General features: G+C 35.4%; 1 protein-coding gene across 2 annotated transcripts in view; it reads left to right on the forward strand.

The window, feature by feature from the left end:
* VPS13C (vacuolar protein sorting 13 homolog C) overlaps window positions 1–27,374 on the forward strand; it is a 102,550-nt gene that overhangs the window by 15,800 nt on the left and 59,376 nt on the right. Inside the window, exons 9-36 of one of the 2 annotated variants that reach the window (XM_068410787.1) lie at window positions 500–580; window positions 4,548–4,605; window positions 4,934–5,061; window positions 5,966–6,072; window positions 6,728–6,899; window positions 7,358–7,420; window positions 8,615–8,750; window positions 9,339–9,433; window positions 11,304–11,446; window positions 12,847–13,039; window positions 13,196–13,310; window positions 13,633–13,769; window positions 14,483–14,609; window positions 15,258–15,375; window positions 15,714–15,843; window positions 16,101–16,179; window positions 17,157–17,296; window positions 17,894–18,047; window positions 18,480–18,556; window positions 18,716–18,775; window positions 19,355–19,508; window positions 20,846–20,962; window positions 22,266–22,369; window positions 22,671–22,838; window positions 23,647–23,951; window positions 24,253–24,400; window positions 25,228–25,336; window positions 25,773–25,906. In XM_068410787.1, the coding sequence (XP_068266888.1) occupies window positions 500–580; window positions 4,548–4,605; window positions 4,934–5,061; window positions 5,966–6,072; window positions 6,728–6,899; window positions 7,358–7,420; window positions 8,615–8,750; window positions 9,339–9,433; window positions 11,304–11,446; window positions 12,847–13,039; window positions 13,196–13,310; window positions 13,633–13,769; window positions 14,483–14,609; window positions 15,258–15,375; window positions 15,714–15,843; window positions 16,101–16,179; window positions 17,157–17,296; window positions 17,894–18,047; window positions 18,480–18,556; window positions 18,716–18,775; window positions 19,355–19,508; window positions 20,846–20,962; window positions 22,266–22,369; window positions 22,671–22,838; window positions 23,647–23,951; window positions 24,253–24,400; window positions 25,228–25,336; window positions 25,773–25,906 (3,552 nt within the window). Of the gene's footprint in view, window positions 1–499; window positions 581–4,547; window positions 4,606–4,933; window positions 5,062–5,965; window positions 6,073–6,727; window positions 6,900–7,357; window positions 7,421–8,614; window positions 8,751–9,338; window positions 9,434–11,303; window positions 11,447–12,846; window positions 13,040–13,195; window positions 13,311–13,632; window positions 13,770–14,482; window positions 14,610–15,257; window positions 15,376–15,713; window positions 15,844–16,100; window positions 16,180–17,156; window positions 17,297–17,893; window positions 18,048–18,479; window positions 18,557–18,715; window positions 18,776–19,354; window positions 19,509–20,845; window positions 20,963–22,265; window positions 22,370–22,670; window positions 22,839–23,646; window positions 23,952–24,252; window positions 24,401–25,227; window positions 25,337–25,772; window positions 25,907–27,374 lie in introns of those variants that run through there. The other variant, XM_068410786.1, reaches the window with a different exon arrangement.

Raw genomic sequence — 27,374 nt, forward strand, 5'->3', positions numbered from 1 at the left:
CCCCTCATTAAATGCATTATACAGCAAATCTGCATGGTAACTGTGACTGTGAAATTGCCATTTCACATTCCAGTTTGTATGCCTAATGTAACTGGGATTCTGGTATCTAAGCAGTATTTCTGTTTTCCCCGCCTCCCAACCCCATGCTGAAAGGAGTATGCAAAGATCTAAGAAATTATAGGAACAATATCAGAAGGGTTTAATAGTCCTGGCTTCTTTATTAGGTCAAATGTTGGTTTTGTGCACCCTTGCCCTTGCAATCCAGAGTAATATTAAACAGATGTGCATGAATTTGGTGTGCTTTAAGAACCTGCTTTTTAACAACTCAATTTTCACTTCAAAAATAGTATTATAAGATTAAATACATCTCAATGTTAATGGTGGATTTACTGTCTAGTCTGCTTTTGTTTGTTTTCTGTTTCACAAATGGAAAGCTAAGTTCATAGAATGGGTTGAATACTGACCGTGGAATCTGTTGAATGTTTTCTTTCCCGCGCAGCTTTTGTGCCTGGACAGCCTCAGTGCTTATTGGAACGTACACAGCGAAATGTATTATCATGGCTCCCGCGATCAAATACTGGTAACGTGGAAGACAATGCATTAAACAGTATTATATTCTGTAGCTGTTGTACTATTCAAAACTACACCATACTAATTTCCACCCTACTCCTCATACTTATGGTCAACTGTATTCTGATACCAGGGTCATATGTCAATCCATTGCACTGTTGATAGTTACTATTTGTGAACTTCATATGTTATCAGCCCCTATAGGTTTTACAAATGGTCAGAAACTGCGTCTGTAAAATCATGTTTTGTTGGCATATTCATCTCAGCTTCATGCTGCTTACGCGGTACTGTTTACTAAATATCTGGGCTGTATGAGCTATTACATAGCTACTGTAATGAAAAAGGTGATAATGAGGTAGTAAATGAGCATAGAATTAACAAAAATTCAGAATATTAGATCTTTATCAGAGCAGGAACTTACATCACATGTTATCCAGTTTACCTAAGGTGCATGGCTGAAGCTAACCAATAGAGTGAAGCCAGACAGAAGAACAAGAAGTTAAACCAAAAAGTTTTTATTGCTTTTTAATAAACCAAAGCGTAGGTAGAGATCCACTGTCAGACCTACCAAAAGGAACAAAAAATTGCGAAGGGGCTGATGTAGTAGTTCTTTAAGACAGCAACCCTTATTATGGGAAGTAATTTTAGCAAAATTTTGAAGAGCGTTAGTAGAATAAGTTATATGGATGGGTGAATGAGTATGCAGCTTTAAATGTGGGACTGAATAATGAAGACTTCTGAAAATGAGGTTGGGTGGAACATAATTAAGGTAGACGGTATGGAAAAGATGATGCTGGAAGTACTTTTTTTTTTTCCAAGTTGACTCAGGTTGTGTAGAGACTAGAGAAATAGATGGTGGTGCTCCAGTGCAGAAGATGAGAGGCAGCATGAGGGCAGTGTGGGTAAACAAAGACAGAACAAGAGGCAGATATCTTAAAATGGTAATTACAGGGAAAGAATAAAAATCAAATTTGTGGAGGGGAGCTTCCTGGAGGCTACATCTAGTTTTTCTGATTAATTCACATTTTGAGTAGCTGTTAGCTAGATGAGTAGTGGAATACTGCAACTTGTAATATTGTAAGTGTGTGAAGTACTTCCTCACTTTCATTTCATTGCTGTGCTATCCCCTAAGTCTTACTTTCCCAGAAGAGGAAGTGGGAACTTTGACAGTATGAATAGGGCAGTTACACAGACATAAATTGTGGCTGAGGGCACACATTCTCTTTTTGTATGACAGCAGAGGACTTCTGGGTTGCAAAAGCACCCATTTCATTTTACTGTGGAGAAGGCTAGCTGTGCAGTGTATGCTATCTGTATCTCTGTGTTCTATTTCTGGTGTGAGAAAATGCTCTCTGTACAAAAATGGTACATTTTTGACCCATTGTGTTTATAAAGGTAATACAGGTGTTCTGCGTGTCCTTGTACAATACTGCTTGTTTCCTTTTTTCTTTTGTGTTTGTCTTTTAGAAGTATCTTTATTTTTGTTTTATTCTCTCATTAACAAAATGTACACTTAACCTGGTGAGCTTGATACTAGTATGGAAGGTTGAATCAAAACTGTGAAGTGTTTAAAACCAGCTAGTCATTTAATGTTGTTTGATTCTTGTCTGTTAAGTGGGGCTTGAAACCTGAGTTATTTTATTTTTGTTCTAGTTTCCCCTTGTAGGGCACTGTTTATTGTCTCAAAATTTGGGTGTAAGTTCACCATGTGTAGAACATATTATGAATATGTTGATTTCTCTTCCTGTCTCCAGTCTCGTGCTTTGTTCTTTAAAGAGAGCAATTTCCTCAGAGCACTTCCACTTCTGCCTTTTTAGTTTAGCAGAAATGCTTACATATTTTTAATAATAGCCAAGTTACTTTAGCTATGAGAGTCTTCAGAATTACCTGTCTGTGGATGTTTTCTCTGTTGTATCTCAGTCTGAAGTGAAGTGTAAACACAAACCAATACACAGTTAGAATTGACAGCAGGAAAAGTCTTCGTGCTTTGAATGTGTCATTCCAGCACTGTCAGGAAGGTCCTTTGTGAAGGAGTCCTTAACATGCTTGTGGACAGATGGCTTTGTGGGCTTACCTGACACTGTCTGGCAGTTTAGATCTCAGTCCTTTTCAAGGAGACTTCAACTTACTATTGACTAAGCTGCAAGTGAAGGTGCTGATGTGGTTTTGTTGAACTTAAGTTTTATGTATCAGGAAGTACCACTTTATATTCTACCACCAAGCAAGTTTCTTACAGGTTCTTTCTGAAAGAACTGGGAATTTTGCCCTCCATGACTGTAAAATGGAGTTGCCTGTTTCCAAAGCCTGTGGCATGTCCTGCATGTAAACTTTTCTTTGAGTGCTGAGGTAGAGCAATTCCAGTGTAGCAAATAGTATCCAGTATTCTGAGCACCTATTAACTTGAAACATCTCACCACCTGCATTTTTTCCAGTTCTTGAAATCCTTAGCAATTTTGGTGCTGTATACTAGTATCACACTGCATACTGGCATCATCTCCATTATTTGGATTTTTTGCATCTTTTGACTGTTTGATGACTTGTTAGTTTAAATTTATCAGTTGTGATTAGTTGTCTTTGCATCCTGTGCCTAAAAGGGGAAGAGAGGGAGAGCAGGAACAAGCTTTGAACACATCTGCGAAGATCCAAAGAAGCACACGGGAAGAACGGAATTCATAATGGGCATAAAATTGTGCAAATCTTCTCTCCCACTTAAAGTTCTCTCTGCTTCAGAATTTTAAAACCAATACAGGAACTGAACAAATAGCAAATAACAAGTCTTACTGGGTAACATTATCTGCATTAAATACCTGAATACGTTTTATATGTAATTTTTAGTGTAGCTTGTTTCCTGGAAAGCTGTGTTCCATCCAGACAGGCTGTTTTGGTCTAAATTTTAAGCAGCATTATCGGGAAATCAGATTTGCCGTAGTAGCTAATTGGTCTATGTTGTAGTAGGAATAAGCTGTGTAATCTGTAGCAATCTGTTACTTTCCTGCAACAGTCTTTGTATTTAAATAACATGAGTATATGGCTGGTTATGAGATTAGCTGTTTTATACTTAATGTCATTGAAATTCAGCTTTTATTAATATAGATCAGCAGACAGGAAATAGGTTGAAATAGAAATATTTTTAATAAGAAAGTGTACCTTCTATAAAATACAAACCAATTTTTAAATAAGTAACTGGGAAAAGGATTAGATTGAAGAAATTTGTAGTTACAAAATTTTTTCTGTGTAAAAACAACTCTTAATAGTCTTTATAAAATATAATGGGAACAAGCACTTCATCTGCCTTCACGTAATAGCTAATATGTACATCTTCCTAAAAGCAGTCCTCCTGCTTTAACTGATTGTGCCATTGCAATTCTGAAACTAGATAAAATGTTTGGGCATGAATATAGCATTCCCAATATATTGCTGAAGAATTATAGTATTAGACAGACCTCATTTTGAATTAAGACTTGTTTCTAGCATGATGTTTCTCAGGCCTCTTGGGCTGTTCTGTTATTTTCCTGACTTATTTCTGTCTTTAATTCCTCTTGTACCTGCAGAATACTAGAAGGCTCAAGTGGCCTCCTTGTGTGCTAAAAATGAGGAAGGGTAGAATGTGAATAGATACTCCTGGTACCTTAAAGAAGTTTAAAAACAAATGCTTGATCTATTATGCTACATGTTTGAGGGTACATATGAGCTATATGATTCTAAACTAACACACATTAGTTGTTACTGCAAGATTTAGACAGAAGTTGAATAAAAACTGTACTAACCTTCCACTTGTTTTGAGAAACTTAGAATTCTTTTTAATCTGACGTATTTAAACCCTTCACTCTTAAGTGCTTGTGCTTAGCTTTCCCATTTAGGGGAAGGAGGCCCTTGTAAAATACACGTGAACTTAAGTTGGTCTACTCGAAGCTTAGAGAACTGTAAACAAGTAATGCTTTTCAGCAGTTTCTAGACAGTATCATGTTCTTTTACAGGATCAGCTGAAGAGAGGAATTCCATGTAGTGGTAACGAGCCTCAAGACTACCAATATAGTAAGTAAGCTAGGACTGAGTGAATATAAACTGTTCTGAACATGTTGGTATACAACAGCCTGACCTGATCATGCAGGCATGCCCATACTAACTTTATTTTAGAAAAACCTAAACATAATGGAACATATTAAAGCTTGTATGCTTTTTAACTACTGTTGGGCTATCTTAATTTTTGGTAAGAATTGCATCCTGGTTCTGTGACTATTGAGCATACACATTATCAGTACAAAGTGGTTGATATATCAGGCAGTGGAAATAAGTACTTGAAGATTGCTTCCCATACTTTAATTGTAAACATAAAATTAATCTCAATTTTTTTATCTTTAAGTTTTTAGACCAGTATCAGCCTCTGCAAGACTGTATATCAACCCATATGCCGAAGTAGAATTAAAAACTCCCAAGCTTGATTGTAATGTAGAAGTACAGAGAATTGTCATTGAATTCACTAAGCCACAGGTAAGATGGCTTGGTATCTGTTATCACTTATTTCAGAGTTTGTGGTGAACTGTAGGATTTTTTTTTTTTTTGCTGGAAAACATTCTTCTTTGGGAACTTTCTGCTTATATGCAAGTAGACTGTCTAAACTGTTAGGCAGTAACTGTGGGAAAAGTGTAGGATCATTTTTCCATGGTATAACAGTCACTTCCTGGTGCTAGATCCTGACACTCTGACCCTGTTATCTGGGGACCCTCTGGGGACCATCTTATCTGTATTCAGCCCTTCCAGTAGCATTGCTTTCACATAGAGAATGGAATCATGCTTATAAGTAGCCTTTATCTTATAAAACTGTAAGCCAACATTATAACTGCAGAGATGTCAAGATATAAGCAAGGGTGGGAATGAATGGAGTGTACTGGATTTGGCAACAAAGCACGCTGAAGTATCAAGGAACTCATTTAGATAGCTCCCTAGCAATGTTAGTGTTTTCATTTATTCTGTGATAATTTATAGTTAGTTTTCTAGATAGCTTTTTAGCTCTCATTGATGTCAGAGTGTAATCTGAGTTCAAAACAGTACCTAATAATGGTAACTAATTCAAAGGCAGTTCTAAAAATGGGGAAAATGTATATTGACAAATGAAGAGAATATGGTTGGTTTGAGAAAGCCTGAGACTTTATGCTGAGCAGGCTAACAGAAATACAAATTGTTTTTGTTCTTCAAGGAAACCAGAAGTTCATATGGTGGTGTCCTGTGAGAGCAATGGATGTAGTTGATTCACTTTTACATACTAATGAAAATGCATAGGCTTAAATTTCTGTATAGTTTGGGGAATACTGTAGACCATGGTATACATGTACTTTAAGCACTGTGTGCAACAAAATCTGAACCTCTGCTAAGAAACTTGTTGTTCTTTGTTTAGTATCTCAGCATGATAAACCTTCTGGAGTCCATAGATTACATGGTTCGCAATGCACCGTACAGAAGATTTAGGCCAAATGTCTCTCTCCATAAAAATGCCAGACAGTGGTAAGCTGTGTACATTTGTACATTCTTTGGGAGATGCTGGAGTCCTCTCCAGTCTCTTCGTACTTCTTTGTGGTTAAATGTGGTTTTAAAACTAGATTGCATATACCATTATGACTTTCACAGAGCTTTGCTTAGACAAGTAGAAAAGACTTGCAGAAGAGAACACATGAACGAACCAAGGGATGAAAATCTGACTTGCAAAGCTAACCCTGGTCCCCAAAATCCCTGAACAAAATGCTGATGTTATCTCTAGAGGTTAGAACATAATTTTAGAAGGACTAAAGAAAAAAAATAGCAGATATATTACAAGGGAAACATGTAAGTCAACTGCAATGTTTAAAGTTTTGAGCTGATGCACATTTTTGTGTTTTTTTTTCCTAAGTAGTAAGTGTACTTAATGCTGTTACAGTCCAAATTTGCAAACATGCAGAAGTCAATAGAGAGTGCAGATTTATAGTTCTTCAGGCGTTAAATACAAGCCCTCAGTCCGTTTTTCAGACGTGATGTTGAAACCATTAAAATTTTTATAAACAAAGTTACTCAAATGACAAGTGGTAAAGAAAGTATTTGCATATTAATAAACTACCTCTGCAACTTTTAAGTTGCAATGCACAAATGAAATGGAAAGTTGCTCACAAGCGTGGAATTATTGTAGGTGGAAATATGCAGGTAACAGTGTTCTTGAAGTTCACATCAGAAGACATACTCGAATGTGGTCATGGAGTAACATAAAAGAACACAGGCAGCTTCTGAAGAGTTACAAAAGTATGTACAAGAACAAGCTGACACAGAGTAAGCTGTCTGAAGAAACACAGAGGCAAATTCAGGTATGTGTTTTTTCTCTTTGGAGAAAGTATGTTTTAGTCCCTTTATTAAATAATTTTTTAAATATACATGACTAACCAAGGTTGGTGGCTTTACAAAAGCACAAGAGTTCTGTGGAAATACCATTTGAAGTTCAGTGTAACCTGTTGTAGAAAGAAAGAAAATACTGTAAAGTACAATTTAAATAAATCCTTTTTGGTTGTGGGTTAATGAACTTGCATGCATTTAATGAAGTGCAAGATTAATCTGTTTAAAAAAAAATTAGACTGCCTGACATCGGGTTTCATCTTCTAGTGAACTTCTGGTATACCCTTAAACTTTTAGTATATCCTTGGAAGAAAGGAACAGGTCTAGAAAGAAATTGGAGTGTAAATACAAAGGAGCTACTAGAGAATTTGTCGTGGTGAGCCTTTCCTAAATGTGTTTTAGAGGCAAATGATTTCATCATACACTTTTACAGGACCTAGAAAGAAATCTTGATGTCTTCAATATAATCTTAGCAAGACAACAAGCACAAGTTGAGGTAAGAAATATTTTTTTTTTTCAATAATACTGTAATATTTCAAATAGGATGGTTTTGTCATGGTAGTATCTTGAAAAAATCTGTGCTGATGAGTATGATAGGATAGGGAGGTGAGAAGGCAAGTTTCCTGTCCTTCCAGGACAAGAGTAAATCAATTTCCAAACTGGAAACCAGTTCCAAAAACCTGCCAGTGTGTGTGCACAGTGTTAACTGCTACTCACTTTGTACCATTCAGGCAGTTTCTAAAGGTGATGATTGAATGATTCTTTTCTTCCTTTGACTTCTGTTATTTCAAGACTGGTTCTGCAGCTGTTCAGGATGAAACACGTACAGCTGTTCCCATCCTGCACCTTTAGATACTCTTTTTTTAGGGGACAGCCAATCTAATTACAAGGCAATTCTGAGAGAATTGTTAAAAGGTAGATGAAGTCTCTAGCTGCATTTTATTTTGGAAGTTATTTGTGACACTTAACAAGGAGTTGCATGTTATAACATTATGAAAAGTGTTGGATCTGCAGTTAAGATCAAAAACACCTAGCACGCTGGGGGCAAGCTCAGAATAGTCATCTTGTGAGAAGCATGCTACTGGTAGCTATTTTCCTAACATGAAAATTAACCTCTGTAGTTGCATCATGTACTTACTGTTCATGCCAATGTAGCCTCAGTGTTTGTCTACACATCTGGAATGTACGTAAAATAAAGATGAAAAAATAATAATGATGTTTCTTATTTTTGAGATGTTTGTGGTCCAACATTGATTTGTAAAATGCAAAGTGAAAGCCTGTGTACAAATTAAAAGTTTTAAATGTATGTAAAGGTACAGGATCGGTCTTCAGGTTTGTTACTATGAGATTTAAGGAATGTAATTGCTTCTTATATCCTCTTAAATACTGTCTTTTTGTGTGGTTCCTGCCTTTTTGTAGTCTAAATGCTGGTGAAATGTGTAGAAAAACGCTGTCCAAAGTAAAAGTAACACATGCTTGTGTCCACACATGTGCACGCGCACACGTCCCCCGCCCCAATCCTCTTTTTGCTTCTGTCTGGTGAGTCAAAGTGCTCTTAATCCCTTGTGGGGTGGTGTTGCTGTCCATCAGTTAAGTGTCTGTTCAACATACATACATTCATGCATTATTTACACAAAAACAAATTATATAGTAACTCTATTAATTATGTATTTGAATGTCTGGTTTGTAGACAATAAGATCAGGACAAAAACTACTGAAGAAGAAAACCACTGAAGTGGAAAAAAAAGGTGGAGGATGGTTTGGTGGTTTCTGGGGTAAAAGAGAATCTAGGAAAAAAGAAGATGAAGAATCACCTGTTCCTGAAAGTAGGTGTAGACTGTAATGCACTAACTTCTACAGAGACTTCAAGTTTTTATATACATTAAGAAAAAAGTTACAGTATGTTTTGCTTCCTACTGTGCAGAAGGAGGGAGTATGTCATAAACAGTGCAATGCAGTATTGATTCATTTTATAGTATTACTCAGTGTTACTGAATATTGAGCTGGCAAATAAGGCATACTTCTGAAATGGCCATAAGCATTTTGGAACCTTGGTAAGGAGAAGAGTATGGAGCTTATAGCTGTAGTGTAAGAGGCGACGACTGTAATACTGTATTCTGGTGATTTGCTGTCTGGACCAGAGATTTGTTCTAATAGTACTCCTCAAAGCTATTTTCATCATTTGGAATTATGGGTACTCTTGTAATATAAATTATATTGATTTCTGTGCTACGTATGTAACACTATATATGAAGACTGCTTCTGTGTAAATTATTTTACAATATGGAACTTCATGCAATATGAAGAATTAAAGATGTGTCAGCAGAACTTAAGTACAGTAGAAAAGAAATGGAGGGGAAAATGCTTATTGTTACAAATTTAAGTGCAAGTTTTTGTGGGTCTTTGGCTTTTAGCTATTGATGAACTAATGACACCAGAAGAGAAAGCTAAGCTTTTTACTGCTATTGGATATAGTGACAGTTCCCATCACCTTTCCTTACCAAAGCAGGTAAGCAACTTCTTGTGGGGATAGTTTAAAAAACAAAACAAAACAAAAAACACACCACCAACAAAAAAAACCTTTCTGATGCACGTTAGCATTAAGATAAGCAGTAGAATGTATGTCAGTGCAAGTCAAATTATGTTGAATGTACCAAGAATATAAAAAACTTATTCAGAAAACACAAAGAATGGCTGATGTTTTCTTTGGTGTTCTTCTGCCTTATGCATAACCCTAATGTGGAGTGATTTAGAAATAACAGAAACTGGACGATAGATACCTATGCAACTTGGAAGAGAATAAAACAAGCTAACTGTAAATGAAAAAAGATTCTATGTTAGCTTTTTCATTGCATCTATTTCTTGCTACCTATCGTGGTGAAAACTAAATTAGTTTGTGTGGTCTCTTTGTTTTGTTTTGCTTTCTTTTTTAAAATATCCAAAGTCAGTTTGATTCTGATAGTTGAGTTTTGTTTGTATCAAGGTGAACATTAGCATGTGATTATTTCCTGTTTGACCCAATGTTTATAACTTTCAGGGATGCTTTTGTTAGATGGATCATGTTATGTTTCTATTAAAATGTTTGCCCTAACGATCAATGTTAGGAGACCTCAGTTGTAGTACTTTTTTTCTACTACACAAGGGAAAGCAAAAATTAAAAAAAAAAAATTTTTATGACAGATTTTTTTTAGCTTGTTAGAAATAAGAGAGAATTTCACAGGTATAGTATTCTTGAGAGGGCTTATAGGAAGAAAGCTAGAAAGTAGACAACTAAGACTGTGAAATGGTAAGGTTTCTCGCAGTATACTTTTCTGTGAGCACTATTACATTGTTATTTTAAATCTTAACATGACTGGTGGTTCTGCTTTAAGTTGCTCATCACTTACAGAAGCACTTTTTACATTAAGACTATTTCCTTCAAGGAGGATATTGTTTCTGCTCCCAACAGACCTCCCCACTCCCTAAGCCAACACTCCAACTTCCCAACCTTTAATATTTTTGTTAAATTTAATTATTATAAGCTTACATGTGCCCCACACAGGGAAGTTCAGAATTGTTTGAGTGGCAACAGGGAGGCCTGTGCGCTATTGTATGAACTGTGTTCCTGTCAAATTGAAAAGAGCATAGCAGCAGCAAGCATCTCTTACCAAAAAAGGAGAGAGACAGCCCAAACGGTGCCCAGTACTGGTGCTTTGTTTTTTTCTTTTCTGTTTCATGCTTTCCTTGCTTACCTGTGTAGAAAAAACTTCCATTTTTAATTTGGACAAATTAAGTGTAAAAGTGCTTTCATCTCTCTCATGAGACCTGAAGAAAGGTGCAGGCTTCAAATTCAGATAGGAAGTTTTATTTGATTCTTCTTAAGTTGCTGATTGACACAGTCATAAAATGGTACATGTGTCAGGAAGCCAAAACCTGTTCTTCTCAAAGTTGAGAGGTGACATTCAGCAGCAAGAACAAGAGATGATGTTCAGCAGCAAGAACAGCAAAGGCATATAAGCAATGTCTTCTAAAATGTAGTTATTTGATGGGATTATGATGATTTTATTTGTTGATCTTGCTAGCTCTCTACTGAGTGTAGTTTAGCTATGCTTGCTTTCATGGTTTAAAAAAAACTTCCATGAATCCTGAAGAGAGATACAGACTATATCTGCTCTGCATTTTTTGAAATATGCTGTTCTATGTTAAAGAAATGACTGATAAGGGTTGAAAGAAAGTAAAAACTCTTATGCTTTGCTTCCTACATAGGGATATGTTTCTTACCTTAGTCGACTGGAATAGCTTTAAATACCACATTTCATTAGATTTGTTGAAATTAGGAGTTCTGAAAAATTATTCATATTAAGATCACTAATTTCAGTTTTCTTTGTCCTTCTCACTAGTATGTTGCCCATGTTGTGACACTGAAGCTGTTAAGCACTTCTCTTACGATTAAAGAAGACAAGAATGTGGCAGAAACTCTTAAAGTACAGATAATTGATCTGAGTACCAAAATATCACAGCGCCCAGGAGCACAAGCCATTAAGTAATTGAATTGGTATTTTCTTTTGGTAGAAACATCTTCTTCCCCTCCCCACTCCTGACTTTTTACATCTTTTCTTGGATAGAGTTGGATATTAACTTTTAAATTTATGGGTGTTCTGCAATTGCACTCTTTTGAAAAGTTACGGTCATGTAATTTGGTGAATAACGTAGAGTGGAATGAAGAAAGGAATACTGTTTGTTAGTCTTCATAAACAATAATAAGCTCTTTCTTGAATCCAAATGTTGACGTGCTGAATAGTACTTTTGGAAAGTGATGCCTAAGCAGTGTGAAATGGTCTGGCTAGCACACTCCAGCCAAGCTACTCAATGCGTTGCTTACTTCCTACAGAAATGAAAAACTATGTGTGTTGTTGGTAGGAGATTAACCAGCATATAGGAAAGGGAGTCCTTTCTGTGTTTTAAGAGAGGAAACACCAGAAATATTGAACACAAATTATTGGATTATACAGTCAATGAATAAGGTTTTCAGTGTCTGGAAAATGAGTCTGTGTGCTTTTCATGCTTTCATTTTTGCAGTTCCTTCATCTAACTTTATGCATGAGATCACCAGCTCGGCTGCTGACTCTTGAAGTATTTTTGCGAAAAAACGTTTTGGGGAATATTAAAGGTGCAGCCTGGATGCTGCACAAAAATAAAAAGAGCTTTGAGAATGTTTTACACAAATACATGCCATATAATTTAATTGGCAAGACTGAAACAGTAGAACAAATATTTTTGTTGATTTTAGGGCTCTGGAAAAATGCAATTAGTTTACGTCAATGGAGACAGGCTTGTGACACTGTTTATGCCCAAACTGTGTTGCCTTCCAAAATCAGGGATTCCAATGGTGGAGACCCAGGACCGAAAATCAGTTTCCCATCTTATAGGTACTTGTAAGGACAAATGAAGTTTGTGTGGTTTGGTGGTGTTCACATGGCTTGCTCTCAGAGACGTTTTCTTACCAACTCCATGTAACACTATTGTCAGGGAAGCAGTGAGTAAAGAATACTCATTTGCACCAAAACAAATCTGGAACTGATTTTGAAATCAATATGTAATAGTTAACATTCCTACTCTTCTTTACCTATAGCATAAATATTCTGCCATTCTTCTCTTGCAACTCATTCTCTTAATAAACATGAGATGAAAGTTATATTTGGTCTACCTTGCAGATAACAGAAGGTAAAAAGAAAATAGTGCCCTTGTGTTGCTGTGAATAACTTGTCTCCTATTTATTTTTCCAACTTATTAATGTAACAGTTGTTAACCATGTGGTATGTTAGTCCTGTGAAACTAGTCATGTTTGGCTTTGTCAAAAGCTTTCTCATCTTGCTTGTCTTTCCTAGATGGAACTGTGTTCTGTATTCTAATTAAGTATATTTAACTATTCATCTTCTTCAGGGTTGAAGCAAAGCTTGAAAACTGGTACGTTACAGGCCTGAGACAAGAAAACATTGTACCATCTCTTGTGGCTTCCATAGGGGATAGCAAGTCTTCTCTACTTAAGATAGAGTTTAATATTAACCCAGAGGATAGTACTGCTGACCAGAGTCTTACTATTGAATCTCAGCCTGTGGAAATAAAATATGATGCGGTGAGTAGTAACCAAAACTCTTACTTCTTTTTCTGATTCTCCTTTCTCTGCTGTTACTCACTTTGCCCTGTCAAGATCTGTTTTTGAGTTTTTACTGAGTGACTTCTGTGTATATTGATAATTCTCATTTGTCTGGTTTTTTTTTTTTTGGAAAAGAGAACAATAAATGCAATGGTAGAATTCTTTCAGACAAGTAAGGGAATGGATCTTGAAAGATTAACATCAGCCACATTAATGAAGCTGGAAGAAATCAAGGAAAGAACTGCTACAGGTAAGATAATAAAAAAATCTCACCAGAGGTGAACCCTTGAATATCTTCAGATGTTTCAATATGATTTTTCTAAACACTTTGCTTATGTTTTGGTTGCTGGTTGTGGTTTTTTTCCTTGATTTTTTGACCTGGAGTATTAGTGGATGTTTTGTGGGGAGGAGCATTGAGTTTAGTGAGAAATCAGTAGAATGTTACAAAAGTAAGTCTTTACTCAAGATGCATTATCTTTTAGATAGATAGCATCTCTTTGTATGTCAGCTGGCACAAATGTTTCACTTCTGGATAGTATTTCAATTTTAATGTCCCCTCCTTTTTATTTAAGGATTAGTTCATATTATTGAAATGCGGAAAGTCCTTGACTTGAAGATTAATCTGAAACCTTCCTACCTTGTGGTTCCACAGATGGGTTTCTACCATGAAAAATCAGATTTGCTGATTTTGGACTTTGGTACATTTCAGGTATATAAATGACCTCTCTTATAAGCTCAGAGGAAAAAAATATTCTGTTCTCTTAACATAGCTGTCATCTGAAACTATGTTGTTTTCAGAAGGCAAAGATGATCATCTGTGTGAATGTATTTTAACTTACTATACTTCTTACCAAATAAAACTGCGTCAGCAATTTGATCAGTGTTCAGAGCTGTTAAGTTGTCTTTGACATACTTGCACTAGTTAATCTCCCCAGGAAACATTTTTATTTGTAATCATGATTGTAATAGCTTATCATTTAATATCTTTATTTCTTTAGCAAAACACATGAACTTTTGTTTCCTTTTTTTGCAAAATGATAGCCTTTTATTAATAAAAGAGAATATAATTTTTCTCTTGTAGTTTAAAAGTTGATTCCGTTGTTTCTATAAAATTTAAAGATTACAATCATTTAACTTTATTTTAGCTACCTGATTAATTATTTTAGTTGTACTCCAGCAGTAAACTTGTAAACCAATAAGAAAAATTCTTTTTGCATAACTTGAATTAAGTGCATTGATAGAAGTAACAAAACAAAAAAATCTACTTATTTTTGATGAGTGTGAAATTAAGGTATATTCTCTGTTAGAGTCCAAATCTCAATCATAAACTCCTATGAATCATCTTTTTCATCTTCACTAGAAATTGATAGCACGTGTATGTAAGTTTTAGAGTTAACTTTATCTTGTCCTTTATGTGTTTAGCTGAACAGCATAAATCAAGGCAGTAGTCAAGCTTCTAGCTTTTCATCTTTAGAGGAGATTATGGACAAAGCTTATGACAAGTTTGATGTGGAAATAAAAAATGTGCAACTTCTTTTTGGAAGAACAGGTAACAAAACAACATAGTTGGTGTTTACTCAAAAGGTTGATGAAGACTACCTACCTGTAATAAACAAATATGTGTTTTAAACAAAAAAGGCAAACCAAAACCAATGGTTAACTAAAAGATAGATTATAATACATGTCTGGTGTTAAACTGTGGAAAAAAAATTGTTTGTTTTTCTTCAAACAGCTGCTTGCTTTTTATTTGGACTTGTGTATCACCTCTTCACTTTGATGCCAGCAAGCAATATAAATGCATAGAACTATTATGTTTTCCACCATATGCAGGAAAATACAGCTAAAATTGGCCTTAATACTTCATTTGGACTTAAGTTTGTGCAGTTAACAGAATGTTAGGTTACTGTTTTATATTTATCTGTCCATGTATCGATCTGTTTTTTTAGGGTTCTATGTTCAGATACATCTTTTAGTGTAGAATTGGGCTTAAGGCTGCTAAGGCAATAAAGTGTTAGGAACTATTGAAAAGAGATTCAAAAGCTCTTAAAATAATTTACCCAAATAGTTCTAGGTTTCTCTAGTTTGTAAGTGGATTCTTTATCCTGTCCTAGTGATGCCATTTCATTACTTTAATGATACCTTAATCAAAGCAATTATCAAGCAATGTTTTTTCATTTAAATTTACTGACATTTGCAGGTGAAGACTGGAAGAAGGCTCGTTTTCAACATCCATCAACTTTGCACATCTTACAGCCTATGGATATTCATGTACAGTTGGCAAAATCGATGGTGGAAAGAGATACCAGGATGGCAAAGTAATATATTAATGTTGAAAGGACTTCTTTTTAATTACTGTGTACTTACAAAAAGAAAACTGTATTTTCCACAAAGGTTCAGTTACACTTTATAATTTGAAGGTAGAAGTAGCTTACTACTTTTTACGAAACCTTTTTTGGCTAGTAGTTCCCTGGTCATCTTCGCTGGTTACTAACTATACTGTTTAAACTGAGTCCAAGACCTGTTTTTAATACAGAAGCACTAGAGTTACTGTGATGTCCTCTTTATATATGCCTATAGATATTGGTAAGATTTAAATCAAGAATTGGTATACACTTTTTGATCTTGGAGTTTAATAAATTTTTTTTTAAAAAAGGTTTAAAGTGTCAGGAGGACTTCCTTTGGTGCATGTCAAACTCTCTGACCAGAAAATCAAGGCAATTTTTGATCTGATTGATAGCATTCCATTGCCTCAGAAGTCATCTGTGTCAATTCCAAGCACAAAGGTAAGCTGACTATAACTAAGAAAACTGAAATTAAAAAAATAACATCACTGAAGTGATCATTTTAAGTGTGAATTCCTGCTAATGTCTGTGTTGTTTTTCACTTGAAATAAGAGAAGTCTTGCCACGCTAAGTAAAGTGTCTTCATTATGATTTACCATGAGAAGATGCTGGGCTTATTGAAACAAGGCTGGCTTAGCCTTTGTTGTTGATTTTTTTTTTTTTTTTTTTTCTCCCTTCTTTTTTTCCCCTCCCTCTAGGTACCGGCTATTCCCACAATTCCTGTTGTTAGTAAAGGATTACTTAATACACCCCAGTTGTTAGCAGAAATAGTGTCAGGTAAGAAGCTACAGATACGCCTTTGTAAAAGTAGAAGGCCATCACTTATGGAATAGCTAACACTTTCAGGCTGCTATTGATCTTAAAACGTGTTATAAGGACACTAGAGATGAGTATGACTTATCATCTCTAACTTCAAGTGGATAAGAAGATTTGATGAAGATGCTGATGTTACCTCAGAATAATAAACTTGAGTTTTTTAAAAAGAAAAAGAACCTTTTTTGGGTTTAATTAATATTATGCATGAGCAACCTCTTCAAATGTGAACTATTAACAACTGTATTAGGATGTCATTAGCAAACCAATTTAATTATTCAGATGTCATGAGACATCTTTTTAGCAGGGAGTACTGAGGAACCTGTTATTTCAGAATTGACTTAAATCTAAAAATGGATTTAGCCAGATACTAATCTGCTGCTGCCATTTCAGGACACATACTTTGGGGTGGGCACATAAAAAAGGTGAGTAACATGTCTAAAGGATGTGTACACTTGCATTAAGCAGCCAACATGTGGCAAAAATAGGCTGTGTACTGTCCTGAGTGTTTTGCATTAGCAAACTCTCTTTTTTCTGAAAATGCAGAACTAGAATAACAAATGGCAAATGAATGTATTGGCGCTGTGGATTTGAGCGTTTAATTCCGCGGCTGTTCTAGAGAAGAACTTTCCTATAGTGGAACCTGGGAAACTTGTTTCCTGGAGCTTACTTTATAACTGGTTTTCCTTATATGTGTTCTTGAATGTCTAATGATACAGCTAAACTCTAGTGCTTTCCTTAATAGGGAAATTTCCTTAATTTTCTTAACTTTTCTTCCAATGGGTAAGAAAGCAGTATAGATCTAAAAAGTATACTTGGTCAGATCAGGTTTAAATTGCTCATACAGCTTAAACTCCCATTGGAATGGGAAAGAGAGGGTGGGATATTTAACCCTGTTTCTGGAAGAAGTTTACTAAGGGGAAGTCACTTCTCTTCTGTAGACTCTGAAGAAGAATATTATGATTTTGAGGAAAGTTCTGAACCAACTGACAGGTCACCGATTAAAGGAGAAGAAATAAGAAATAAGGAACCTACTAAAGAGGAACTGACAGATCTTCAGATGAAGTTTGAAATTAAAGAGGTATGTCTCTTTAATTCTGTTTTTACCTTCTACATAAAGAATATTTTTTAAAAATCCAGTATTCTATTACCAGTGTTCTCCAGATTTAGTGGATGCAAAAACATAGCCACCAAAAAAAAAACATGCATGTATATACGTATGTATGTCTATGTAGAAGATATTTATATACGGTATGGATATGAGGTTTTTTATATATAGTATATATAAAAATAAACTTGTATACATACTTCAGCTGTGTGTATGTATTTTTAAAAAAATCAGCAAAAATGCCCCTTATGGGGGTATTTCTGGTAGAAAATAGTAGTACCAAGTCATAATTTAGGGGTGGGAAATTTACACTGGAAGAACAAAGTAAATACCTAGGCAGATTATTTGCAAAGAGCAAATCCCAAAATATTTCTATGATATTTATATCTCTCACCATCAATCAATCATTATTTTTTTTCAATTTTTACACTTTAACTCTGTAATAAAAATAATATTTCCAGTAAAGCAGGCAAGGCATGAATTTTACACTTTTTTTTCAGTGTTGGTTTGAAGCACAAGAATACTACTTGTGGAAAAGATGGTATAACTGTGTATTTCTTGCTCATCCAGGTTTTAGTAGAACTCACCAGGCAAAAGAAAACTGAGGAAACGCTGCTTGTATTTGATGTAATGCATCTTGGGACAGAAGCTACTGTCAGAACCTATAATTTAGCAACTGTATCTTATTTAAAGCAAATAAGCTTGGATTACTATGAAACTGGAGGTAATAAGCAGTGGAAGAGAAGTATATACTAGTGTGTGTGTGTGTATATAAATACGTTAGTCTGAAACTGTGGCCCTCCTGTCTCTTGTGCTCACTGAAATCCAAATGTTGTTCTAGTTTTCCAGTTACAATACTTGGTATGCAACTGTCCATTGGCACAGTCCCCTTGGTACAGTTGATAAGCTCTGGACTCCCACCATAATGGTTATTAGATAAATAAATAGCTTACTGCTCAATCGTTGGATGGAGAAGGGGTAGAGACTTGCCGTTTTGGACTAATGAAGGGAAACCAGTGATTCCTATTTGGTAGTGCAATATATTTTAACAAATGGTATTAAAAGTTAATCCCTGTCTTCAAGGCACAAATTCTTTGATTCTCTGAAAGAACAGAAATTACCCTAATTCTTGTGTATTTCATGTGGTATGTTACAGGTAAAAAAGCACCCATTCATCTAATTAGTTCCTCAGATAAACCTGGGTTAGACCTTCTGAAGGTGGAATATATCAAGGTATATATAAAGCTTTTAAATTTTTTTTTTTAAAGCACTTTTACATACCATGAACTCTTAAACCTACTGTTCAGAGCTAGTGGGTTGTTTTGTATCTTCTGAAGAGCACAGTGACTGGTTGGAATTAATATTAACCTTCATGTGAATCATTATTTTCAGGCTGACAGAAACGGGCCACACTTTCAGACAATTTTTGACAACACTGAACAGATGATTCAAGTGAGTGCTTGCAGATTTTATTGCTTATTTTCTTTGTTTGCTTGCTTAGAAGGGAGGAATCAATAAGGGTTTTTTGGCTTTCCTGTTTCTCCCTGTGCCCCCCGCTGGCCTTGCAGCAGGGAGACTTAGAGTTAAAATGTACTTGAAAGTTTTTATACAACGTAATATAAAAGCAATATGTTAGTCTGTTTCTTAACTACAACGAAAAACTGTCTGGCTAGCTCATGTTGGTAAAATTCAAAATCACGAAAGAATGCATCTTGTAATGCATGTGAGATCATGAAGTTCAAATGCCCAGTATGGGAAAATATAGTGGGGTCTAGAAGTCTTTCCCTTTCCTGTCACATAATCTGTTTGTGTTCTGAGCACCACATAATCAGCACTCTTTTTGTTACTTAAGAAGTCTAAATCCATTTATGACTGACTTTTTTTTTTTTTTTTTTTTTTTTTGGTGGGTGGGAGGGAAGAGGGGAGCGTGTTCTAATTCTTCACTCTGAAATATGACTTGGGAGCTTAGACTTGGGAACTCTTAGACTTGTAAGTTATTTTTTTGGTCATATGGAGTCATGTTTTCAACAGGTAGCTTTTTCATCATTGAACCTTCTGCTGCATACAGAGGCCCTTATGTCTGCTCTCAGTTTTCTAACAGCCGTTAGTCCATCAGGCAATGGAAGCAGTGGAGACACACTGACTAAAGACAAAAAGCAAGAAGATGACACTAGACTGAAGAAAGGTACAGTTGTGTTTGTCAAACTGATGGTTCTGAAAGGATGTGTTGCATGCTGGCAAAAGGATCAAATCCAGAGAAATCTGATTAGTTTTGTAGTGTGGGGTGAAGATCAAAGCTCATGTGACTGTGGTTCACCAGACTGGAGGACTGATTTCAAAAAATCAATAAATGAAACAATGATTATGATCATAAGTTATGTCTTCAGGTGAACTTTCTATTCTTGTGTTTCACTGTCATTTCACAAATAGACTTGAATTTCAGTAAATGAGATTTCTGCGAGCTTACAGGACTCAAACAGCAGCATGATCTTAGTGTTCATGGTAAAATCAAGGAGATAAATAGTACTTTGATTATGCTGTGTTACTGATCTAGGCAATTTAAATATACTTTCAAAGAAGTAGTTAAGTCCTTTGCTAGCCTAATGAAAATCTTGCTGTTCCTGAAACAAAAAATGAATTTTTACCAAAATAGGCTCCGAGGGGAGCAGCTGCACTGTCTTTAATACTAAGTGCAAAACTCAAGCGTCAGGTGAGCTGGAAATAAGGTGTCTAGTGAAGAACATTCAGAACCACGTTATAATTTTAAATGGCCTGGGTTTGAATCTGCAGGCTGAAAAAGAAGCTACTACTGTGTACGGTTTAACAAAGCCCATAAATATTTGAGCTCTTGGTTTAACACTTTGCTACTCTTTGTTAGTGAAGATGCAGACCATCAGTGAGGTGTGATGGCTTCTGGTCTTCCTCCACAGATAGTTTTTGACACTTGTGCGTGACTTCACCTTATTCTTCCCAGCCTTAACACTTGCTCCTGTAAAACCTGGGTGTTGGCTGCTTGAAACAGGCTTCCGAGTTTTGCCATTTCTTATAAGCTTGAAGTTTAAGAGAAAACTTCCTACATTAGGATCTTGGAATAGGAAATAGTAATAACCTAAAAACCCACTGTTGTGAACTTACTGAGTTATTGACTTAGTGCTAAAAATAAGTATACTGTGCAATTTATTTCCTCTTAATCCAGCAATTACCCTTCATTTAAAAAAAGTAAAATTGTTCCAATAGAGTAATCAGTAGATGGGAGTAATATCAGACATGGATACAAGCAAATGCTGACATATTTTACTCTTCTCAGTAAAGTTGACTTTAGAGAAAGACTTGTTGCTCTGAGATCAGGTATTACAGACTTAATCATGATAGTGGTAAGAAAGAAACTATAGGAAACAAAACTTAAGTCATCTGAATGCCAAAAAAAACCCCCTAGACCAAAACAACCCTCAAATACTCTCAGGACTTTAAGTGAAAATATGAATTACATGTACCTTGAAAATCTTCCCCTCTCATTTCTAGTGGTTAGACCTTCCAAGGGTAAGGATGTCTTTGACTTCAAGCTTTTTGCCAAGCTGGATGCCTTCTGTTTAAATATTTGCGATGAAAAGAAGAACATTGCAGAGATCAAGATACAAGGTATTAAATTCTTTGTTAGTACTAACTGATCTAGTAGTTTAATTTCAAAGCGACTGCTAATAATTGGACTAAAAGATAATTAAGGTGTGAATTTTCAGCATCTGACTTTTTTTTTTTTAATTGTTATCTATACAAACATGGCTTGTGGTATTGTTTTCAAAATGAGTCTTCTAGACTGTCATAATGTTTTGGCCTCCAGCTAGAAAAGCATGATATTATTCTTCAGGTAATTAGGTTTATGTTTTGAAGGAGTTTGATTATGGGTGGTTTTTCATGTACTAAGCTGCGGATATTTTTCTGCTATACCTGAATTATTTAGGATAAAAAAAACCTTAGAACTGTTTTCTTTTGGTTTTGAACTCTTAGGGTTTGTTCGGATTTCTTGTTTTGTTTTTTTCTTCTTGATTTTTTTTTTTTAAACTCTTAGAGGGGCTATCAATAATTTTGTGAGAGGGAGGAATTTTCATTTCCAAGTTTGGCAATAGCTGCCAAAACTCTCTCTTAGTATGAATATTTAAGAATGTGTGATATAGAAGAATAGTAATGCAGTTCATAAAAAGTCTCTTGCTTGTGCCCACCTCTAAATGGTACGATGTATTCACACAAGATTTGGTATGCAAAAGTGTTGTATTCAAACACAGTATAGTAAAATCTTTTTTGACAGAAGATCTCAGTAACTAACTCGGTAGGTTGGTTATTAAGAGATGGATTATTGTCTGAATGTTTTTCTATAAATACTAACTCATTTCTTTCCAGTAATGATTGTTATTGAGACAGTATCTGTTTGGTTCAAAGCTGTAGTATGGTCACATTCTCAAAGCTTAACAGACAGCATAGTGTATGGACTTGGGTGTGAACTCTAGACAATATGCTTAGCTTCTGTGTCTGACTGATACAATGCAGAAAGACTATTTCCAGAACTTATAATAGTTTTTTTTTGTTTTAGAGAAGTTATGGTAGTTAGAGAATTACTTTTAATTATTCTGATTTGAATACAGGGAGACTAAAATGCCTTGGATTGAATAGAGCTCTTATTTACAATCCCTTCAGCAAGGGATGTGGTAACTGACTTATTTTGTTTGGAAACAGAGGAGAGAATAGAGTGTTTTTAGGTGTTTTTTGTGGGGTTTTTTTTTAAATCTTTGTTGAATTGAACAAACTGTTAACAAAATAATTGTTTGTTGCAATGTATAATTTCTGTAACTTTTCTCACCTTCCCTTCTGGTGTCCTGTGTCCCCATCCTGAAAACGAGTGTTACTTCTGTTTACACAATGCTACTGTTTCTCTCTTCATACTTTACAGGTCTTGACTCATCTCTTCTCCTTCAGCCAGGTCACACTGTATTCTTTGCCCGACTTAAAGACATAGTTGTCACAGATGTTGACGCAAGGACCCTTCATAAAAAAGTACTCAACCACAAGATTTTAAGTTTTATTTGATTTTGGGTTAGTTTTGTGTATATGAAAGTGAAATGTAATACATATTCTTATTCCACCCTTTAAAATATTTGATTTGTCATGAATACCTCGTATCAAATAAGACACATAGTAAAACATAGTTTTCGTATTAGAAGAATGGATGTCTAAAAGGTCTGTTTTTTTTTTAAATGTAACTTGTACATCTGATAGGCTGACAATATATTTAGTTCTTCTTTGTGTTAAGTACCTTTTTAGAAGCTGCTGGTGGGTGCTGTTTCTCTCTTTCTAGGCTGTGTCTATAGTAGGAGATGAAGTTTTCAGTTTCAATCTGACATTAGATCCATATGCTACTGAGGGAGAAGCCTACACTGACATGTCAAAAGTGGATGGTACCGTATCTTTGAAAGTAGGCTGTATTCAAGTAGTATACCTTCACAAATTTCTCATGGCTCTTCTGGTAAGTCTTTTTTTCCTTTGTATGTTTCTGCTGCATTCTCAAATTAGTCTTACTTGTTTGTGTCCTCAGTACAAGTGGTAACTTAAGTTTCTGAAAGAGAAAGAATAGGCTTTTTCATGTGTACTATTAAAAAACTTTGATAAGTAAGCCTTAACTGGGTTGAATTTCGAAAAACTAACACAGTGCAAATGGGTCACTTCCCACCCACTGCTTTGGAAATAGAGAAAAGCTTGGTGCTCTTAGGGTATTTTGGGGGGTTTGTGTTCACTGCCTTCTCCACCCTGGCAAAAAACTGAGTTCATTGCAAACATATCTGAGCTAACATTAGAGGAAAAACTTTCTGCAAGGTTAGGTGCAATGAGGACTGCAAATTAATCACCGTAAGTATTTGTACCTTTGTCAAGTATCTTAATGTTGACTTTTTCAATAAAGCCCTCGTGGGCTTTCTGTCAGTCAGTACTGGCTTTAATAGTAATTAGTATTCACTGGTGGCTCTAAAGAGGGGTTCTAAAAATAGTATGTGTTCCCAAAAGCTAATGAGATAAAGGAATCTTTCAGCTAATAAAGGAAGAAAATGTGGAGGTGGGTTTAAAATGAATGGATTGTACTGGTTAGTATGGTTTTGACCCTCTATTAGACATCATGACAGAAGGCACTCAGTTAAATTTTCTCTGGAGAAAGACAACACAGTAGGCAGCATGACTGGTGGTTGATGTTGGTTGTGGCTGGTATTGTAAAATGAGAGAATAATTTAGATTAAAAAATTGTTTACAGACATTTCTCCTTTCTCTTCAACCGCTTATTCTAGACCTTCTTGAGCAACTTTCAGACAGCTAAGGAGGCACTGAGTGCTGCTACAGTCCAAGCTGCAGAAAAAGCTGCTACCAGTGTAAAAGACCTGGCTCAAAGGAGTTTTCGGCTTGCAATGGACATTGACTTGAAAGCACCAGTTATAGTCATTCCTCAGTCCTCAGTTTCCCCCAATGCTATAGTAATAGACCTTGGCTTGATTAAGGTTCAGAACCAGTTCAGCTTGGTGTCTCCAGAAGGCAGTTCGCTCCCTCCAGTCATTGACAAAATGGATGTGCAGCTGACAAAACTGAAAATGTCTAGGTAAAGTGCACTTTACTAAGTAGTGCCTTAGCTAATTGGTAATATTAATGCTCTACAGGTTATAAATCTACTTGCTTAGAAACCATGATTGGTGACAGTGTCAGATATTTGGTGTTAAAATAGTAAACTGTTACCTTAAGGGCAAATAAATCGTTGGTAAAATAGGATACTGTTCTGCTCAGGAAGCTCTTTAAGCCTAAAGAGATATTACATTTGAGATTTTAAGATGTTACTTCGAAAATGTGACATATGACTTCTAACTTCCTCACTCTGTGGGGTTTTTTTTTCCCTTTGTTTTAAGGACCACTATGGAGACAGGTTTGTCACATCCAGATATTCAGATACTTCACCCTATTAATTTAAGCCTGTCTGTGAAACGAAATCTATCTGCAGCTTGGTTTCACAAATTACCGGTGTTGGAGATCACGGGGTATCTGGATACAATGAATGTAAGTCTTGTGAAAAGAAGGTGGTCAGAAGCTCATGATAATACTTAGTGTAAGGCTAACTTTTGTGTTATTTCTGGACACAAAGGTGCAACAAGCTGCAAATTTTTAGTAGCTGTGGAATGAGTTTCTGCGATGTCAACAGGGTTTAACTTATCTGTGTGAATGTAGAGGTTTGAAAGTGTCATATAAAACACTTGAACTACTGTGTACTTTTATTAAACTGAGAGAAAGAGAAAACTGAAAGGGATGTCAAGGAGCCTTGTTTATTCCCTGCCATGAGGCAGGACCAACTTAAATCAAATGTTTTTGTGACCAGTTCTCTGAGTGAGTCTTTTTTCAGTGTTGTGTTGTGTTTTGTTTTTAAAAAAACAATCTTCTTGAGTCATTTAAATTTATGCAAATATTAGCCTTAGTAAGTCCAGCTTCATAACTTCCTTCCTTGAATGACCTCAAGATAGTTGATTTATTGTGGCAATTTATATACTGTGGAAGAAGATACTGGGTACATCTTGGGTGAAACTGGAATTACAATATGAAGTAGCATGTCATTTACAGGAAAGTATTAAAAACATAGATACACGAAATAAAGGCTGCAATATATATCGATACAGTTTTGGAAGTCATAACCTTCTTTAATCTCCTAATCCTTTAACAATAAGCAGTTAAAAGAATTTATTTCATTGTGTTATTTAAGGGATGATGGTGCTGACAAAATACCTCTAAATAAGCACTCTTATTGCCAGGAAACATTGTTCTGCTTTGCTAGCTAGTGATAAGTTTAAAGAACAATGTGTTCTTCCTGAGAACTGTGATCTGCCGTTTTCTAGGTTGTGTTAAGTCAAGAGGATTTGAATGTCTTTCTCAAAGTCTTGACGGAAAACCTTGGTGAAGCAGAAGAAAAACAAACTCATGCAAAATCAGTACTGCAAAAGGAAGGTCAGAGATGGAATTTGTCATGAATAATAAGTGTGTTAGCTTTCAGGAATAATGAAAAGCATTTGTTATCTGGAAAGCAAGCTTAGATCTGAGTGTGTGCTGTGTAAGTGATAGTCTTTTTTTGGTTTTGCAAGGACAGTGTTCATACTTCAATACTTAAAAAAAATTGAAACATTACAAGACAAAATTTGGTAATCTTGTTGGCTAAATTGTCACAGAATTAGCAAGGTATTGAGATGTCAGAGTCGTCTTGTTGCTGGAACATGTTTCTGTTTCCTTTGCCTGAGATGAAATTAAAGGCTCTGCTTGTGAAAATGTTGCTAGCTTATCTTAAGTGAATGTAAGCCATCTAAATGAATAAACGAATTGGATATGTTTCTTGAGCTAAACAAATGGTGGCAATTTCAAAAGTTAACCAATTTATCGAATGCTTCAGGTAAAACCAAAGAAATGGAGAAATTGATTTTGACACAGGATAAGAGTGTTCCAGAAGGAATGCTGTCTGAAAAGAGAAAAAGAACATTAAATGAGGATGTAATCAACATGCTACTTAATTTTGAAATCAAAGAGGTATGTATCCATCTGTAAAATTTATTGTTACTGAATCCAGTACTCAAGTCTGTTTCTTAGTAATAGCGGGCTATAAAGTCAATTTTAACTGTTTAAAGAAGATGCTACATACCAACAAAAAGAAAACAAACAAAAAAACCCAAGAACCCAGATTCTTCAGCTGTTTCTTTAGCTGTTTTCTTTTGTCTATATTATATGATATTGTATTTATAGAATATTTAACATACACAATACATCTAACAGGGAAAACCAGACTTCTTTTAGATGTTCTGCACTCAGCCTTAATCCTTCATGACGCTGCGTATGATTCTCATAGTAACAAACTGTCTGAAAGAGTTAAGCTAGAACTGGTATTTTTCCCTTAGAGATACTAAGTCTGGAGGTTGTAGGTGAAGTAAAATGCACAAACAATCAATTAACAAAGATAGGTATGCATAAGAAATCATGCAAGTGGGGTTTTTCTCTGAAGATGTCTGTGATACTTAAATGTGAAGAGCTCAGCATGACTTTTCATTTTTTTCAAACGTCAGACCAAATGGCTTAGGTATGCAGGTTACTTTAACTGTGGGGTTTGTTGGGGTTGGGTTTTTTTTGTGTGTGTAATTCTTGTTTCGCTAAATCTCTGTGGATGTTTTTGTCCAATACAAAGTCTGGGTTCCTATTTTTTTAGACAGGAAAAAAAACCACCTTCAAACTCAAAACTATTCTATTGCCGAGTGAGAGTTACATTCAAAGACTAGAAACTTTCTGCTATCCCCAGCCACCAGGGAAACATATTCTGTGTGAGTGATATGAAATTATATAAGAAAACTTAGTTTTAAGGGCATTAGAAATATTTTTCCCACAACTGAAGTGTAAACAGGTAGCAAGTTGATACCACCCCCAGTTTTGGGTTTTCTCAGTTTTTTGCAGAATTACAGTTGCAGTTAGCTGATGACGTTATCTGTCAACAAACAGCACGTTGTTATCCAACACGTATCACTAGTCCCTTTGGCAGCTTCTAACTTTCAGATTTGTTTTCTTGGCCGTGAAGAATTTTTTTTTAATGGTAGGACTGAGGCATATTACAGGCTAGCCTGTAGTGCTCCATGTTGTCTTATTTAATGTATCTTATGAACAATTCTGTCTTGTTTAATATGGTTTTACACGTTTCACATGGAAGTTTTTACTCAAGTAGTGTCTGCATTGTTTGTGGACTGTATATGTTGGGTGATTAATGATAAAATGCTAATTTGTTAGTGTACAAAGAGTATGCCACATAATGATGCAGACAAAGTATTGACAAACTTGAATTCTTTAAATTGCTTTTGTGGTAAATTTTTAGGTTGAGGCACAATTTTTAGTTCCCAAGAATGGAAGATAATTAGCTCATGAAATAATTGCATTGAAATTAACATTGTTCATTAATAACTATATCTAGTTCTTCTATTTTATTTTTCAGCTACATTTAAAAACACTTTTTTTTTCT

The sequence above is a fragment of the Nyctibius grandis genome, chromosome 11, assembly GCF_013368605.1.
Source record: "Nyctibius grandis isolate bNycGra1 chromosome 11, bNycGra1.pri, whole genome shotgun sequence".
NCBI lineage: Eukaryota > Metazoa > Chordata > Aves > Nyctibiiformes > Nyctibiidae > Nyctibius > Nyctibius grandis.